Here is an 18,959-nt window from a genome sequence, read left to right on the forward strand (position 1 = left end):
AAAGGAGAAAAACATTAAAAAAAGACTTTTTTGTGTTTGCAGTAAATCAAAATCTTCCTGTCCTGCAAGATGCTTTTCATGACAGCGTTTCCAGACTGTAACTGAAGACATTGTGAAGGATCAAGCCTCTGACTAGCTCAGAAACCAACGCAAAACCCACTGCAGCACAGCTGGAGGGCAAGCAATGTCTTTCTTTGTTTCACCAACGCTTTGCTACAATGCCAAATCCCTGAGGGGACAAATGACTTTACAGCATGGATATTCAAAACACTCACTGCGTATATGGAACTATGGTTTCAATATGACAATATTTGTATAGTCCTTTTTGACTCTAAAGCGCCACCCCTTTCTTGTCCTTCCATATTTCTTTAGTTCTGCTCCAGATTTTCTTTTTTAACTTGGTTTTGATACTTCATTTTTGAGTTACACACATTTCTTTAGTTACATACATTTTTTAGTTTATGTTTTACACTCTATTCTTATTTCTTTTTAAAAAAGTACCATATTTTTTGCACTATAAGGCACATAAGCCATCAATGAATGGTCTATTTTTGGACTTTAACATTTATGAGGCGCATTAATCCAGACAAAAGAGTCAGAGAAAACTGTCTGTCGCTCAGACTTTATCAACTGCGTTCACAGTAACTCTAAAACTTGTTTGTAACACGTTAGCCACATTAGGAGTGTTAGCCACGTTATATTCAAAATACTTAACTCCCAATCTTGTTTACAAAATGTAAAAAAAACAGACTGATACTGTAAAAAACAAATGTTAATGACTAAACTAACTCCCAACCTTGGTAGTAATACACACCAAAAGAAAAAAAAAACACAGTCAAACACTGCTGCATGTTAGCTTGTGTTAGCGTATTCACAATAACTGTAACACAGAAACTTGTATGCAACACATTAAAAAAAGAACAGGCCGATCCCGCTGAATCTAATGTTCCTGTGACTGCCGTAACTCCCAACAGTCTGACACAGCTACACATTAGCATAATTACCACAGGGCCGGATCTAGTTAGCCACTGAAACTAGAATAAGTTTGGGTACACTGAGAGGTTGGTGTGTAAAATCCTTCCAAGCCCCTAAAATACATCAAAAACGGAGCTAATTATGCTATACCTGTTGTTTCCTGTGATCCACTTGACTTTTCTTTATGGTCACTACCCTCTGCATTTATTGGTGCTTGGGACCGGCACAAATGTGACATCGGCGTTTGCCCTGTTGAGGCTTTATTTCTTTTTTCTTTTTTTTTTATTCGATGGCTTTGGCAACCAGAAACCTGAGCATAGTGAACTTGTTACTCGGTTTACTCCAAATCAGAACAAAGAAAGTGATAGATAGAGGACAAGAAGTTGTAACTAATAAGTGATCTAATAATTTCAGCTATAAACAGCAGACGAAAACTCCGACCAGCGGCTGAGTGAAGTGAGAGGGCACGCTCTCCTTTGCATCTACCCTTTCAATCCCTATCCTACCCTATCATCTATCCCTACCAATCAGTACACAAACAGTCCAACACCATTAATGTATTCACAACACCTAAGCAAAACATTTTGACGGAGCGTATACCTTTCAAAATCCCTTTAACATCAGTAGGCTAAGCAAAACCAGAATTGCCATATAAAAGGTACATTAATGTTTTTTTCTTTAAAGTGCTTCTTATAGTAAGGATGATGCTGTTATAATTCTCTTACTCATCCAAACAAATGATACCTTTGCAGTTTCTTCTTATTTTTTAAGTTCTAAGTCAAGATTTCGCATAAGGAATAATCAAAATGTGAAAACAGGTGGTCGGTTCACCTTTGTTGTAACTCAACAATCTTCATACCCCCCTTTGAATTTTACAACCATCTGTCTTCCTGTCCTCCAGACTCTCAAATCCTTATCTGACTCACCGCAACCTGCTTCTAAACTTTCCCAAACTCCTCGTCTGCTCTGTTCAGCATCAAAGTCTTCTCATTTCTTTTCTAATATCGTGCCTTAGAGTCTGGGGTCTCACTCAGCATATCTGGAGAAATATCAGAGCTCTGACTGCATGTCACAGACCGTTGCAGTGTTTTGTTGCCTGTGTTGATTCTCCAAAGACCTTTCCTTATTAAAATGTTCAAAGATGTCCCTGGGGTTTGGGTTTACCGTCTGACTGGGAGGTGGATTTGCTGGAGATGTCCACTCCACACCACATAAAGCCGTTTGAGGAGAAGCGACTGAACTTCAGCCGAATAAGTCAATCCAGATTGACGTGCTGTAGCAATTACTTCTATCAGATCACCGCTGACATTTGTTGTTTTTTTTGGCATTTTGTGAACAAATCAACAGAACCTCTGCCTTTTTGTCACACTTCGGCATGACTTGCTAATCAAGTGCATGATTAGTGATTAGCAGCTCCTGCCTGTCACTTCTCCTGTTAGATTTCTGTGCGAGTGCACGCTCTTTCACACAATAGCTCTGCATTTTCAATTAGATCTTGTTAAATAATCTCTGATGCAACAAATGTGACGTTGTTCAACTAAAGAATCTTGTTATTTCTTTTTCCTTTGAGACATTGTTTCATGGAAACATTGACACTTCAATAAATAAATACACACATATATATTCATATATTCACAAATGTAAATGTCTTCCTAGTCTTTTTTTTCATCATTTTAGTTCAAATATTGTGGAATATTTAATTTTGTGTTTTTTTTTTAGCAGTGTCCTTGAAATAATTTATCAATGTCATTGAAATGGGGGTGGAGTTTAACAAACTATATAAATTTTTTCATCTTCTCTATGGTTGCTTCACATAACATTTAAAATGTGATTTTTCTCAACAGTTTTTATGGTATTTTGCTTTTAATAAACAGTTAATTCTGTATTCTGTAATGTTCAGCATGGATTCTGGCTTAGTTTCCTCTCAATCTTAAACTTTACTTCAATTACACAAATTATACTAAAGGGAAAACACTGAATGCTGTTAATAGATGTACGTCCTGACTCTTAAAGCCCCCACAATGCACTGCTTGCTCACATATTTTCCCCCAATTGGTTTTGTCTTCAGTCTGGCGGCCCCAGAGATGCGTGGAGGTGAACAACTCACCAGGAAGAGGCTCATTAAGAGTCGCCGCCTTATGTCTGGACCAATTAAACACGTTCAACAAACTGTAGCCTCTCAGGACTCCTTAGGTCGCATGGAGTCTCTCAGCTTTCAGCAGGTTTAGCCTCAGTTCCAGCAGAGAAGATGGAATGGGTCTTATGTGGTTTACTTAGTGTCTCTTGCATGAACAAATAAACTCATCTGATGTTGTTCATGTGGACAAAAAACAGAAGAAACGTGGCCAGAATAACCTTCATTATGACTCCAGGGAAGTTTCCCTTTTTTATTGTTCTACAGTCTTTAGAAATTATGCTTGTTTGGACATAATTTTACATCCAGTTGTTGGAGCCTATCCAAGCTACCATTGGACTAAGGTGGGGCTTACCCTGAGCAGGTCACCACACTCACACACCCACACCTAGAGACAATTTAGAGTTCCCCTATTATCCTATGAAGCAGGATTTTATGTCGTGGACCAGCAAAAACATGCAAACTGCACCAAGAAAAGACTAGCCAGGATTCAAACCATGTTCTCACTGTGAGCGGATTGAAAGGCACTACATCGCCATAATTTTAATTTAATAAAAAAATGCGTTTAATTGTTTGGACAAGCTATAGGAATTTAGACTGTTTAGAGTTTTTAACTCTTCCCAGCCAAAAAACAATCCTATATTTTTTGCATTTTTTATAACAATCTGTGTGAGGTGAAAGGCTCTACGGAATGTAAAAAAATAAAACAATAAACTGGCAGAGCGACGCCCCTGGGAAACATCTGGGAGGCTTTATATCGCGGCCAGTGGAAGTGCTCTGACTGATTACAATGACATTTATTCGAAGCGCTGCCATATTTAATCAGCTTTGTGTTCATGCTGCTTTGTTTGAGATGAAACTGGGTCTTTCCTCTGAGCTCTCTTGCCAATCATTAAGGGAACCTGCTTTATACACTCATATACATAAGTCATTGACTTGATCCCCCTTTTTTGGCAAACTGAGGCAGTTTCAAAGCCAGTGGCGCCGTCTCATCATCATGAGTGAGTGACGTGCCGCACAGACTGCAGGGCGTAAACAGGGGTCCTATTTAGATCGCTGAATGTCTGTTTGCAGCCAGTTTGTGGCCAACGCAGCTGTGTGTTTGTCAGATGGTGACTTAATGGCTAAATCAGCCTCACACACATGTGTGCTCATCAGGCTTTGGGGGAGCAGTCTCAGAAACATTCCTCTGGTCGCCCCCGACTCCACATGAGGGTTGCTCACGCCACATTTTCTTTCTGCTTACAGTGAGTGTTCACAGGAGAATAGCTCCTTTGGCGAGTTTGCATGAAAGAATCCAGATGGCTTGCAAGTGAGTCAGAAATCTGACATTTGGTGCGTCATTTTGTTTCATACCACACTTCCAAGCATCACATCCAGATAAAGCACTGGGGGAGGGGGGGGGGGGGGGTAAGGAGGCAAGCTGAGTCGAGTGGAAAATACCACCAACTTCATGCCAACGGCAGAGACGCTTATAAAAGATGGTCTACAGGCACAACAGTAGACATAAACACCAATGGTTGCAAATTGTGCAACAAGTGGAGAAAAGAGACGCAAAGCAGAAAAAGACACAAGGAAGGTCATCAGTGTGTCTGAAGAACTGTGAATCTTCTCGGGTCAGACGTTTCTCACCAAAACAAATGGCAGGAGCAAGACACACAAGCAGGAAGGACATGGAAGAAAGAGTCAATAAATACGATGTTCAGCCACTCAAGGTCGTGCAGAGCTGAAGTGGGTGAGCAGTAAGAGTTATGAGAAATTTGGCCTTTCATGCAGAAATACAGACTGCAAAGTGGTTAGAATCAGATATATTTCCAGAATGTGCAAATAAAAAGATGTTGAATTAAGACTAATGACTCATTTTAACAACAATTCTATTCATGTAATAATTTGTGGCTTCTGATATGATTTGTAGTCTTGGTTCATTTAGAATGATTCCATTCACTGCCCAAAAATGGTACCAGGGTATCTTTAGCCAAAACTTCAACCAGTGTGACTCAGAGAGAAATACCTGGGTACTGAACAGTGCAGGCAGAGTTTTCCAGGTTCCTTGAATTTTTTCAAGACAATCAAGTGTAAATTAAATTGTAAATTAAGTTGACCCAACAAAGCTCTCAGTTAATCGCCCATTGTCAAGATGCTGATTGAGCAGACTATAGTGAGATACAGAGGGTATGTACATGGCATCACTGACTAGCCATCATATTGGCTGAAAGCATAAAGTTGAATGAAATGGAGACACACAATTGTGGTAAATTCCTGTGAAACTGATGGATGTTGTATAAATTATGAAAAAAGTAAGGTATCCAAATGATTGGATACCTGCTGCCTCTGCTAATGATCATGGGAGGAGCAATCAGCGGATCACAGCAGTTACTTGTAAACACCTATGCATGGCGATGTAGCACACACTTCATCAGCGGGGAGTGGATCAGATGGTTTTCTTTGCAGTTTGATCATCCATTTTTTTCACAGCATGAACTCACCACAGTGCAACATTTTTAACCTTTTCTTTTTGCAGAATGTTTTGACGCTGACGCTCTACACTGACGCATGATAGGGGAATCAAGCTAGTTTTTTCACCCTTTTAACAGTAAAAGTTAATATTTTTCTTTTGTTTAGTGTTGCAACAGTGATGGTCTTCTGTCCCCTGACAATGTTTGCTTTGTCTTTTCTCAAAAAAGGTTCAATTACTTTTACCACTTGGAAGCAGGAAGAAATACAAACTGGGCTTAAGATGAGCTGGTTAAGGTTTTTGTAACTTTCAAAACCTTGGCTATTCAGCATAATCATATGAGTATATGTTGGTATTCTATGCATCTTGTAGGATTGTGGATTTCAGCAGCTCACTAAACATTGGTTTTCAGTCCAATCTTTCTATTGAAATGATTCCCAGATAAATAGCATGTTTTCAAGTATGATACTTTTATTAAAGGTTTGGATCAGCACAATGTTGAGACCAGCTGGGCAATTCAACATTTTCCAGCAAGGTAGAGTCATTTGATTTGGATTATGTCATGGCTCATTTCCATTGTTAGAACCCTTTAGGTGACGTCAGAAATTATCAGGCCACTGTATCCCTTGCGCTATCTTGTGGGGTCAAAATGACCCCACCCTTATTTTGACATGTTCTCCCTACTATGACAAAGGTGGATAAAGGTGGAAAGATTTCATGTAATCCATGGACACCAGTGAAGATCACAAATCATTGAAGAAAAAAGGTTCAGAGCACTGTCTAGTGGGTCTAGATGACCCAACTCCCAAAGTTAACCTGCCTTGGATAGCACAAGGGTTAAGCATGTATTTGGCTTGAACCATATGTTCTGAATGATTCATAAGACAATTAGTTGTTTTTATTCTATGAAAATTAAATTATATAAAAAAACTCTTCTAGATTTTAGTTTGTCTTTATATATGTTGTGGATGTTACCATCTTGGAGCCAAAAAAAAAATCAACTGAGAAACAAAAATCTGAGGAACATCCCACTGAAACCACAGATCAGTGTTGCATCAACGCTGACAGAAGCAACTGTGATTTTTCCCACTTGAGTGTTCAATATTTATTCAGCCTATTTACCATGACTACATCTAGGTTGTTGTGCGTAAGCTGAAGATTTATAAAAAAAAAAAAAAGCGTGTGCAACGCTGCATATAAGGAGTAGTGCTGCTAATCAGGGTGTGATGTTTTAGGCACAGAATGATGCAAACATTCACGCACAACTATAAATGTCAACCCTGGCACAGATCTCTAGCTCTGCATGAGATCAGTGTAACTGCAGAAGGGATGTTATGTCTCAGTCACATGCACTGGTATGCGGGTTGATCTGTATGGGTGCTGCAGGTTTTCGGGTTGGGGAGGAGAGTAGATGGGAATGGGCGCATCTTAAGGGGGCTGCAGCTGTGCCTTGCAATTCCCTTGAGGCGTCTGCGGCTACCTCAACAGACATCATGAGAACATACATGTGTGTATGGTAAATGTCTCATAAAGTATATTTGTAGGGATAATGTCATTTACACACACTTATGATGTACAAGTGCTGGTGTCATCAAAGATTCAAAGGGTTTATTGTCATTTGCACAGTAAGAAACGGGTTTCCCTGTACAACGAATTTCTTACTTTGCTTTCTGCTCCGAAGGGCAAGGTTAAGTGAAATAAAAGAAAATATAGATAGGAGTAGGATATATACACAAAACTGAAAATTCACACATAACATAAATAAAATATAACTATGCAAAAAAATAAAATAAAAATGAAAGTGCCCTATTGCACTCTCCAGTCCTATGGTGTGCACAACAGCTCCTTACTAACTGCGTGCAAATGCTGCATGCATTGGGTGTGCAGGTAACAATAACAGACCTGTAGGATATCCATGAGATCCTATTTGATTGTCTAATTTCCTCATTTCTACTGTAACAGTCAGGCTGTAAGCATGGAGGAGGCAATAGGCATGCAAGGAGCACACACTTATAACTTAAACAGCATTAACAGGCTGACTGGGAAGGTTTGAGGGAGTTGAAAAAATTGAAAATGACATGTCTGTATGACATGTCTGTACTCAACTACTTAACCCTTAATTACCCTTACAGGTTGTAAAAGCGTTCACCATGACCTGCCCACAGCATGCGATTGGAAAAAATGTGTGTTAAAATGTTTGCTCTACAGGCTCACGAGCGGTCTGAGACTTTGATATTTGTGCCACAGACCATTCTCCGGCTCTATTTCAGCCTCAGGGGCAGTTGTGACTAAGGCATAAGGAAGAAGTGCAGTAGTAGTGTCAACACACCAGATGAACAGTATTTAGTATAGTTGGAAAGGCTAGTTTAGTCCAACATAAAGGGTCTGGTTCAAGTTTTACCCTTAAAAACAGACCTACCTCCTTTATACTTTGAAGATGCAAATCTAGAGTTTAGAAGTGAGAAGAAGTCATGGGGACACAGATGGACATGAAAACACAGCTGGAAATGGAAAAGCCTGAAGGCTGGATATCTATCAGTGACAGGAAGGAGGAGTGGATGAGTCCATGGGGTTGTGTGTGTGTGTGTGTGTGTATGTGTGTGGGGGGGGCAAAATGGGGCAGACAGAAATCCACTGGACATGGGATAAAGTGAGACAGAAAGCAGATAAGGAAGAGAGAGTGTGAAACACAGGAATTCAGTGGGGCGTTGCAAGAGGAAGAGGAGAGGAAACCAGCAGCATGGGCTGGTGATCACAACCCCCCCCCCCCCACACACACACACACACACACACACAGCTTCACAGCACCCACACCAGATCTATTAAAAAGCCATGCCCAGCTCTCTCCTCCCCTCCCTCCCCTCATGACATCCCTCACTAAAAGCAACCGTCCGTCTGTTCAGCCTGAGCCCCTGAGCCCCGGCGGTTATGACACACCCACAAGAGCTGCAGGGGAATGGGAGGGTGCAGAGCGCACGCTCATCCACACTTTGCATGTGTGGAAATGCATGAGACAGGTATGAATATAGATGTTTTTGTCCCACTGGTTCGGCTGTCAGCCTGATGCCGCAAACACCCTTCCAGTCCTCTCTATGGGTGCAGAGGAAAGGGAAGCCACCCGGGCTTGACATTTAACAACTGACAAAGAGTGTTCACGTTTAATCGCTAAATGTTAACTGCCATAATAGTCCCACTTCACTCTGTTAGTGGGGGACAAAGCTTTGGGTCCGCTGTAGCTCCCACCTCCTCATTGATTTCCCTGGCAGAGCAGGAAGCTTAAGTCTGACCCATTTGCAGCCGTGGTGATAATGCTTATCTTTAAGTAACATTAATAGAACTTCCAGCTCTGTTCATTTTGGCTTCCACTGCTTGTTCTTAACTGCGTCAGAGCCTGAAAGGAGCTGAAGACACTAATTTAACTTTATAGCCACGTGTAAATATCATTGTGGTCCAAAGCAGAATATAACAAGAAGACATAAAAGCATCATTAGCTGATATAAAACGCTGGTTCTTAATCTCCTTCCGTCTGTTTTAGCTCTGAGCTCTTCAGTTTGCTTAACGTAGGGAGTTTGAAAATCAGAACGAGACTATCTTCTACTGAAACGGAAGCGTTCTGTTATCTTTGTTGGTGTTAAATCTCTGAGATTCTTGGATCGGATGTTCTAGGATCCTTTCTGTGCGGGTTGAAAGAATGAGCATGTGGGCTGCATTGCATCTGCTGAGGGTTTAGTGCGAGCTTGCAGCTTCTCAACAAAGAATCCAACAGCTCTTCACTTGTCTAGTTCTTGCAAATTCTGAAAAATTGTAGCAAACATTTCAGTGTGAAATGTTTTTTTTTTGTGCTATAGTTTACACTGAGAATTGTGCCTTACGATGGAGTCATGGGGAGTTTTAGCTTGAGGTCAAACCTAAAAAACATAAATAGATTCCTTTTTTTCTGCTGTCAAAATTGGGTGATGCTGCAGAGGTGACTCAGCCCCTCCCACAGACAGCTAATTCAGTAGATAGATTCTGCTCCTGGGCTCACAGCTGCTAATAAATAAAAGTTATTCATTTATTTAACTATTATATATTTATTAATGGTTTTGTGGCAAAATCCACCTATCTGAAAGAAAAGAAATAAAAATAAACACAACCACTTGTGGATTTTTTTGAGGTCCAGCTCTAAATTTGTGTTAAAACGTGTTATGATGACACACACTTTTTTAACTGTCATTACATGCAGACCCAAAGTAATAAAGCTTTATTTGTTTGATAAACCCGTAAAATGGTTTCATGAGACTTGTAGAACTGTTGTTACAGCACTTTTGTCTTTATGCTCTACTTTCTCTGCTAACTTTTTACTAAATGGCCAAATCTGGGTCTTTTACAGAATGAGCTCCACCCACTTCAATGATTTTGAGTTTAATTAAAATTCCAGATCAATCACTCTGGCTTGGTAGCAACATAATTTAAGCTCCTAACCCAGAAATAAAAACTAACTCATTGACTACCTTAAATATTCTTCTAATTTTGCTTTCAGCACCTAAACGTCAAAAAAACCAAACAGGTTTGATGAATCCAAGGCTGGGATAAAGCAGATGTATTGGAAAACTACAGGCTTTTTCCATATTCAAATGTAAATAACTCCAAAATAACAACTATGTCAGGAAAAACAAGCACACTTCCCTCCATGTGATGTTAACTTTTGCTTTCAGGCATTAGTCAGACTTCAATCATTTTATTTTACCACTTTTCCGTTACGTGCAAATGCAAATAGGGAACCAGATATGAAATTGAATTTGCATAAAGAAACGTGGAAGGAAGTGCACTTAAGAAGAAACTTTGGCTTAATGAGCCGACCTCTCACTGAGTCCCATATTCAGTCTCTTTACGGCCTTTTTTTAACTTGCTTTTGCAGCGACACACTGCTGTGTCAAACACCTTTAGCATTGGATAAAAAAGGAGCGTAAAAGGAAAAAACAGTTGAATTGTACCAGACATATTAAAGTAAGTGAAAACACAAATAAGTATTAAATTTAATTAGATGTGAAATTAGCATTGTATAGATGGCTGAAAGTGATTTAATAAAATATATCCTATTCTATGGATCAAAGAAAAGACAAACTAAAATGATTTCTGTGTATCTCCATGCTAACATGGTTCATTCATTCCAATATTTATTCTTTTATCTAAATTAAGTTATTTTCATTCCTGCTGTTAGAAGCTGCATACCACAAATTCAGCACATTTTTAAATGGCTCTTCCTGCTGATTTGCTAATGAGTTAAAACTAATTAACCCATCTTTTGAAATGGTAGAAATAATAGCTGTTTAAAGAAATGTAGTGCAATTACAATTTCAGAGGTAACTCTTGTAATGAGAGCTGCAGATTGCACACACCCCAGGTTCATCCGTGTGCAATAAAAGCCCCATCCAGGTCATCTTCTCCCCACACTGTCAGTGAGCATCACTCCTTATCGTATAACTCGCAATCATCCCTGGAGACACCAAAGGCCAAGCAGTCACTTGACATGTTACCGCTGCTCCTACGTGACAAATGTGCCATGATGGTCTCAGCAGGGATGAGGAGGGGACACAGTTTGAGATGGACCTCATATCTGGTTTATTGTTACATGTGATCGACAGTGAATGGGCAGGGGACTTTTGTGACCCTGTATGTTAAATGGCAATAAGAGATCCATTGTTGGAGAGCTTCATGACGTTCCTACAGAGCTGAGTCATGCTGTTCTCTCAGAGCAGAGCTGAAGTGGCTTCACATGAAAGCGTTCCTGGAAACCAAACATTGCAGCAATTTCTCATCACACGACAAAAACTTCAATATAAAAGGGGAAAGTCTTCGTCCTCCCAGCAGCTGATGGACGTTCCGACCGAGTCCGCTTGCAGGCTGTAGAAAAGCAGACTTCCTCTGAGAGGAGGCGGAGGGCGAGGAAGAGGCAGAGGAGGAAGAGGAGGGTCCGTATATCGTAAGCAAGGATAAGCACAGATTTTTCTGATGTCTCCTTAAAATAAAAGAAGTAACATCATCAAAACTGCCTTTATCCATGCCTTCATAGACCAGCCCTCCTCTCCACTGAGACGGACAGAGCCGGAGAGCACACACAGCGCAGGTTTGAGCAGTAAAGAGGACAAACACAGAAAAGTGAAGCAGTTCAAAACATACATTTCAAAAGGACAGGAACCACAGCAGAGGAGTGAAATGAGACCAGTTGGGTTTAAGGCACATACGATGTGGGCCGGCTGCAACCCACATCAGGAGGGACTGCACTTTCCTCCTAAATACAGGACGTCCCGCTCAAGTTTGGAAAAAAAATTGACAAATCTAGACCTCCTGTCTGCAGCTGATTTGGCCGGCCCACATCATTACACCAAGAACCACAGAGGGGTGTTACGGTACTGGATCCAGCTTTGGACGAATCGTGTTAAAAAAACGATGGCATACAACATGCTGCACAAAACCCCCAAACAAACCACATTTTGGTCCAGAATGGACTTAATTTACTTTATAGCAGATTCCTTTACATGTTAGTTACAGCTTGAAAAAAATTCCACTCAGCAGTAGCTTTCATTTGCATCAGCAATACTTTAAAATCTATTGAAACCAGAAGACACAAGTTTCATAAATCCCACTAAACTAAATCTTCTGCACTCTCCAGAGGAGTCAGGTAGTGTATTTCTCTGCACAACCTTTGATTTCCCGGAGTCCTCTTGTTTTTGGCTGTTTTAAGGTGCAGCCCGGTGCTGCCACGTGTGAACAGAAGCCGATTGCAGCTCAGGTGTGAGTGATCTATGAAGAGGCTGGAACCAGTTTTTCATTGCTCATCGTTGATTCTTCTCCATCTTCATGTTTGATACTAAAATCCAACTTAATGCCTTAATTTGTGAGTTTAACACAATTGCTTTACAGTACAAGCAGAAACAGATGAGTCTCTCTTTGTTGCACATGTTGTTACTCATACTTGACCATGATTGCTTCTAGAAGTGTGACCCAACCCCAGAGGCAGCATTCATGGAGCCATTTTGGTTCCTTTTCAAAATTCCTGTTAATGTTTGGACAACTGAACACAGTATCTACAGAAATAGCAGGTATGTGCCCAAGAAAACACTAAACTCTGACTTTGACCAGTCTGCCAATTGCCTCTGTGTCGCGGCTCAGAACTGAAAATCCCTCCAGTATGACCACAAGTGCCCAGGCACACCAGTTTGTTTAATTAGCTCATTTGGCTGTCTTTTGTACCGTTACACCCCTGCAATCACCACACACATACCAGACTGTACACATGTACTGATCGCACACACAGTAGAGCTAATTGGAAAAGACACAGGTTAGGTCGCCAATAGAAACAGGAAGCCACTGCACTACAGGTAACAAGTACAGGGTGTAAGCTGCCTCCAAACAGTGATCAGAAACTTTCCCAGGTTCATGAATGAGTTTACAAACCAAGCAAAATCAGTGTTTTAGAGGCAGCTTTGACCTTAAACACAGAACAGCCATCCCTACCATGGTGACTCTGGGAGCGGACCGGCCAATGTTTTTCTCCTAGAAAACAGAACCAGGTGGTTACATTTTATTTTTCTTTTGACATCGCCAGAACAGATCACACTCAAACAATCTACAAAAGAGCAAAGCAGCAGCTACAGAAAAAATGCAGTTTTGGATGATTTGTACAAAGTTTTTGTTTAACTGCGAAACTGAGCTCCATAAACTTTCTGGATTTCAAAGACAAATGTAAAATTGTCCTTCAACAGGGCATTGAGATTCATAAAAGCAAAGCTAAAATGCTGTCTGAATGTATAATGTTGAACTATACATAGAAAAATATGAACAAAAAACCCCAGAAAAATATGTTTTTTGTTTGATTGTAACTTTACGCAACAGCCATTCTGAATAAAATAAAATTCTAAAACTGAAAATTAAAGAAAGACAACTTCATTTGTACACCTTTCACAGCCAAACAATAGTGCATTCAAGAGTCATCAACCATGTCTCTTTTTTAGTCTTTCATACATTTGATACAGTTTATAGACCTTTATTGTCATTAAACATTTGCAATCAATGGAAACCAGAGCTCTGACAGTGCAGAGGCACACACAGGTATATGATTTAAAAAAAAAGAAAGTGACTCAATAAAAAGTATTAGAAACTGTGAAAATAAGAACTGGGAGAGAAAATTGCATTGAAAGGTTGCCCAGGAGTTTTACGTTGAAACCACACGCTGGTGTGGAAGAAAACAGGGTCTTATTTGAAAACCATGAAAAGTTTAGTGTGCATGTTTGGTGAAATAATGGCTTTGAGGAAGAAACTGTTTTCCAGTCGGCTTGTTCGAGTTTGGTTGCACCTGTAGTGCTTGCCTCAGGCCAGCAGGCTAAACAGGTGGGAGCCGTGGTGTAACTGCTCTCTGACAACGTTCTGCGTGACTCATGAAGGCTTTTCAGAGAAAGGAGGCAGCCGATTATCTTCTGAGCTGTGTTTATCAGAGTCTGGATTCCTTTCCTGTCTGCCTCAGTGCAGATGCTGTACCAACGTGGCAGACGGAAACCAGCAGCTTCATCCTTAGAATGTTTTTTTTTTGTACTCTTCAGAAGTGGAGGCACCGCAGCACCTTTTTGATGCTGGTTTCAGTGTTGCAGAACCAGGCGAGATCTGCAGTGATGATAGTGCCAAGGGGGCTTAAGGTCTGGACCCTCTCTACACCAATGGAAGGTAGAAGGCAGCTGGTTTTCCTTTGTCTTGGTGCTGTTCAGTGATAGATATTTTGCTGACCACCATTTAGAAAATCTCGGGATCTCATCCCTGTGAGATTTGTCATACAACAAAAGGTGTGAGGTCGATTTTGTTATGGTCACTGAGGCTACTGCACATTTGCGTTTTCTTTGATGATGGTCAAGCATTTGAGGCAAGAGCCAATGTCAGGGAGCAGTGGAGGAGCTACTTCCCAGGAATGCCATCACAGCTGGAAGCTGTCCACGGGTTATATATTTTCAGCACTCACCCTACTTCCTACTTCTGAACTTTGAGGAAACGGAGGGTTAAGAGGCATATCTGGTCCAAGTAGGGGCTTGCGTGTTGCATCTATGTGCTGCTGTGATGGACTAAAACACGCAAACGTGCAGTTTAGTTCCTAAGCCAGTAAGTTAGTGAAGTTAGTGAGCTCACCACAGGATCATCAAAATTGGACAATAGAAGATTGGAAAAACATTGTCTGGTCTCCATTTTTGCTTTGGCATTTGAATGGTGGGGTCATAATTTGGTATCAACAACATGAAAGCATAGAGACATCTGGCTTTGTATCAACGATTCAGGCTGGTAGTGCTGACGTAATGGTATAGAGGATATTCCCTTAACACACTTGGGCCCCTTAGAACCGACTAAATGTGGTTACAGTGCCACAGCCTACCAAATTATTGTTACTGACCATGTCCATCCCTTTCTGACCACAGTGTACCATCTTCTGATGGCTACTTCCAGCAGAATAAGGCACCATGTCATAAAGCTGGAATCATCTCAGACTGGTTTGTAGAACATGACTGGACTCAAATGACCTCCACAGTCACCAGATCTCAACCCAATAGAGAACCTTTGGGATGTGGTGGAACGGACTGGCACCATGAATGTGCAGCCGGCAAATCTGCACCAACTGTGTGATGCTGTCATGTCAGTATGGACCAAACTTTCTGAGGAATGTTTCCAGTACCTTGTTGAATCTATGCTACAATAGATTAAGGCGGCTCTGAAGATAAAAGGGGGTCAAACTCGGTACTGGCAAGGTTCACCAAATAAAGTGGCCGCTGAGTTTATGTTGTGGTCCCCTCCTGGCTCTCCACTCTGAAAGCTGCCAAATCTAGAAGTATGGCAAATACATTTTTTTTCACTGTAGGTGGGCTTTATCAATCAACCAGGACTATGTGGTTTTAACAGCAGACATGTGGACACATAGAGTGCAGATAACTACAAGGATGAGTAAGGTTTAGTGGCTCCATATCGATTTTGTTGGTTTTTATTTTCCCCATCAACTACTACTTGATGCCATCTGACACCATGGCACAAAGGACAAAATCACCTCTCTTGCTTACTGTACACACACACACACAGACACTTAGAGGCAGACACATAAACTAGTGCAAAGCGCAGGGGGAGACAGAGAAGACAGAGTGGGGGTTTCAAGAAGTAGGAGCACTGAGGAGGAGAGGATAATGAGAAGAAGAGAGGAGGTGTAAAAGTCACTTGTTGTTCCCCGCACCCTGACACCGCGGGGCTCCAGCCATGCGGCACTTTGATCCATCACTATCGATTTACCGTCAGCATCTCTTTGCCACCGCCTCCCACAGTACAACACGAAGCGCCACGGGGGTTTCCCGGCTCTGGGCCGGGATGAAACGCATACCACTTCTGACCTTAAACCCGCCAACCACACACTGATGCGCACTGATGGGGAGATTGGGAGTGTTGCTGGACAAAGGTTGATATTTCCACATAAGTGCGTTTAAAGGAGCAGGTATCCATGAACCAGTGATTAGCTGAACAATAGAGGGAGTAAGAATGCTGATAACTAATTAGTTATGATGTGGTGAGCATGTTACTCGCATGACTGGTTGAGTGAGCACAGTCAGTGAAAGTAAACACGACAGTCCCAATGGAAAATGATGATATATGATGCTCCTACATGTTCCGCTTGCCTCTGCAGGGATGATTGTTTGATTCCCATTCCAATTTTAAATCAGTTTTATGTAACATTTCTAAGTTTCCTGGATGAATCCAACAAATTATTATTATTACTATTAGAGTCAGTCAGACAGGAGGAAAGTGAGATTGATTAATTCAGATCTTCTTGAGGCATAAAAGCTCAGGTATAAACACTTCAGGTCAAAACTTTGGACGCTATATTTGGCTAAAAGTTCATCGACAGCTGTATCTAACCAAAATCTGCTATTAGTTTTAATGCGTTAGAGCTTGTGGAATTGCAGCTCTGTGTAAAAAGATAAACACCAGCCATGAGTACACTGTTTGTACCTATAGTGGTAGACGTGCACAACTTTTAAAAAACGAAACATGACTAACCAACAAGCCAAGATTTTATCAAAAGACCCCAAATGTTTAGTTGAGCAGTTATCAGTCTTATTTGGTTGAAAAATTCATCAATTTCTGAACTCGTTTAATCCCTTTCGAGGTCATGGGGTTGCTGGAGCCTGTCCAGGCTCCGGGTGAGCAAAGGCAGGGCCACAAAATCCAACCCGCTATTGCATTAAAAACCTGGGGACAATTAAGAGTGACTGACTGACCTTCATCACATGCACAAATGATGGCGGAATTCCCGGAGAAAACCCACGCATGCACAGAGAGAACATGCAAACTTTACCTAGAAAAGTCCCAGTCGGGATTTGAACCAGGGCCTTCATATTGCTTAGGGAGAGTGCAAACCACAACACCACACCAAATGTAGATGCAAATTTTTAAAATGATCATCATTGTAGCCTAAAATAACCCAAAATATATTTTAAGCCTTTTTTGTTCAATGATTTGTGATCTTCACGTGTTTCCATGGATTAAATAAAATCCTCTCCACCTTTATCCACCTTTGTCATGGTGGGGATAACATATCAATGGTCATCTTGACCCCAAAGGAAAGCACAAGGGTTAAATGAAAACATATTCTTACAAATCTTAACGGTAAATATAAAAATACATTGGAAACAAAATTTTTACATTTATTTTTGTTCACATTTTGTTTTTCAGATACAGATTGGATCGTAATCTAAAGTGCGACGTATTAACTCATAACCTCAGTTTTGCTGATATGGGACCTTAAAGTAGTAAAGCTGAGCAAGTAAGAAAAAAAGGACTTAGAAATAAATTTTGAAGTATGCAGGGTAAAAAGCTAATTAAACCACAGACATATAACATAATGGGAGCTCTTTAATCGAAAGATGCCTGCTGTAGATTTACTGCCCCAGCTGCATTTACAAATCAACAATTTATGAAATGAAATTGCCACTAGAGGCTACTGAGGGATGCTCAGAAAGTCTATATCTACCATATATATGTATGACTTTTCACTGAAAACCCTCCAAAATCAGCACAGAAAACAGTTCTGATTAAGGGACGATCCCATATGATGGGCTAGAGCTTCATTGCTGCCTTCAACTTGTAATTGCTTTCTTTAGTTTGTATTTGAGGCCCCAGTTATGACACTGGAGGGATGGGATGAACTCTGCACACATCATCCTCAACTCTCCTTTAGGTAAGTCAGGTAATTATCTCTCTTATCCTTCAAGAGCTGCAAAATATCGTCTGGACCCACCTGACTCTTTTATGTTTCCGTTTGCTGATCCCAGTGTTTACTGAGGAACCATTTGGAAACAAAATGTTAAGCTAAACCGCATTGCCCCCAAACTCTCAAACTCAGCATAATGCGGCATGTTTTTAAGAAGTTAGTGAGAAACTAGTAGGGCGTCCCCTCAGCACTGCACAGCCAAAAAATTCCCTCATTTTACAGCATTGCCATGTAAAGCAGTTATTTTGACACTCAATTTTCTTGCTGTGCAGGGAGAGGAGGTAAATCAAGAGGTTCGAAGCTAGCTGTCAGTGGAGGGATGAAATTCAGAAAAAAAAATGGGTTTGAAAGCAAGGTTACAAATAAAAGTGTAGCTGTCAGATGAACTGGAAGGGGACTGTGTTCCCTAGTGCTGCTGTCAAATGTGTTCAGTGGGAGGCTGGGAAAAAAAAGCACAAATGTTTGCATTTCTGCAGCCGCAAGACCCAAGAGAAAGACAGGTGCAGAACTGAGGAGACGAAAGTGCATCTGCGCTTCGTGGAGGAACATTTAGCTGCCATCATCAGTGTTAACAATGTTGTCCAGACATTTAGGCCAAGGTGACGTGTTCCTCAGGGACCTGTTGTATATTCATTCTCGAAAGTCTTTGCTGCTGTACAAATGGTATATCTAAGAATTGTTAAGTCCAACTTTAATGGGCGTTTCTTGTTTTGTTTTACATTTTAGTATAAAGTAGTAAATTGTCAATGCATTCTATGATTTAAAAATGCTAAATAACAGACTACTTTTGGCCTTCTAGAAAATTTGTATTTTCTGTGATGAATAAAACTTTTGCTCCCACCACTTGCAGTGCAGTTAATAGTAGTTTTAGATTTAGGAAGACTCTATGACCTGTCTTGGAAAGGAAGATATGCTCTCAAATGAATTTGTGCAAGTCCAAGTCTTTGCATTTAATTTTAAGTCAAGTCTGAAGTCTTTAGTGAAAAGTCCAGCTGATATGTCCAAGTCAAGTATCTTCAGTAGTCTTAAGTGACATGTCCTAGTCAAGTCCCAAGTTTAGTTGTAACTTCAACTCAACTCAAGTCATTAAAGTATTTTTTCTCTCCATTTAAACACTATGTCAT

The 18,959-nt window shown here is 40.7% G+C and overlaps 1 protein-coding gene across 8 annotated transcripts in view; it reads right to left on the reverse strand.

The window, feature by feature from the left end:
* The window catches only part of LOC101168499 (protein shisa-6 homolog), a 106,848-nt gene that overhangs the window by 15,132 nt on the left and 72,757 nt on the right, over window positions 1–18,959 (reverse strand). For 4 of the 8 annotated variants that reach the window (XM_020712007.2, XM_020712006.2, XM_020712010.2 and 1 more), the window contains exon 5: window positions 13,065–13,103. The exons of the other annotated variants lie outside the window; for them this stretch is intronic. In XM_020712007.2, coding sequence (XP_020567666.1) covers window positions 13,065–13,103 — 39 coding nt within the window. The remainder of the gene's footprint in view (window positions 1–13,064; window positions 13,104–18,959) is intronic. 8 annotated transcript variants of the gene reach the window in all.

Source organism: Oryzias latipes, chromosome 19 (genome assembly GCF_002234675.1).
Source record: "Oryzias latipes chromosome 19, ASM223467v1".
In the NCBI taxonomy this organism is placed as follows: domain Eukaryota; kingdom Metazoa; phylum Chordata; class Actinopteri; order Beloniformes; family Adrianichthyidae; genus Oryzias; species Oryzias latipes.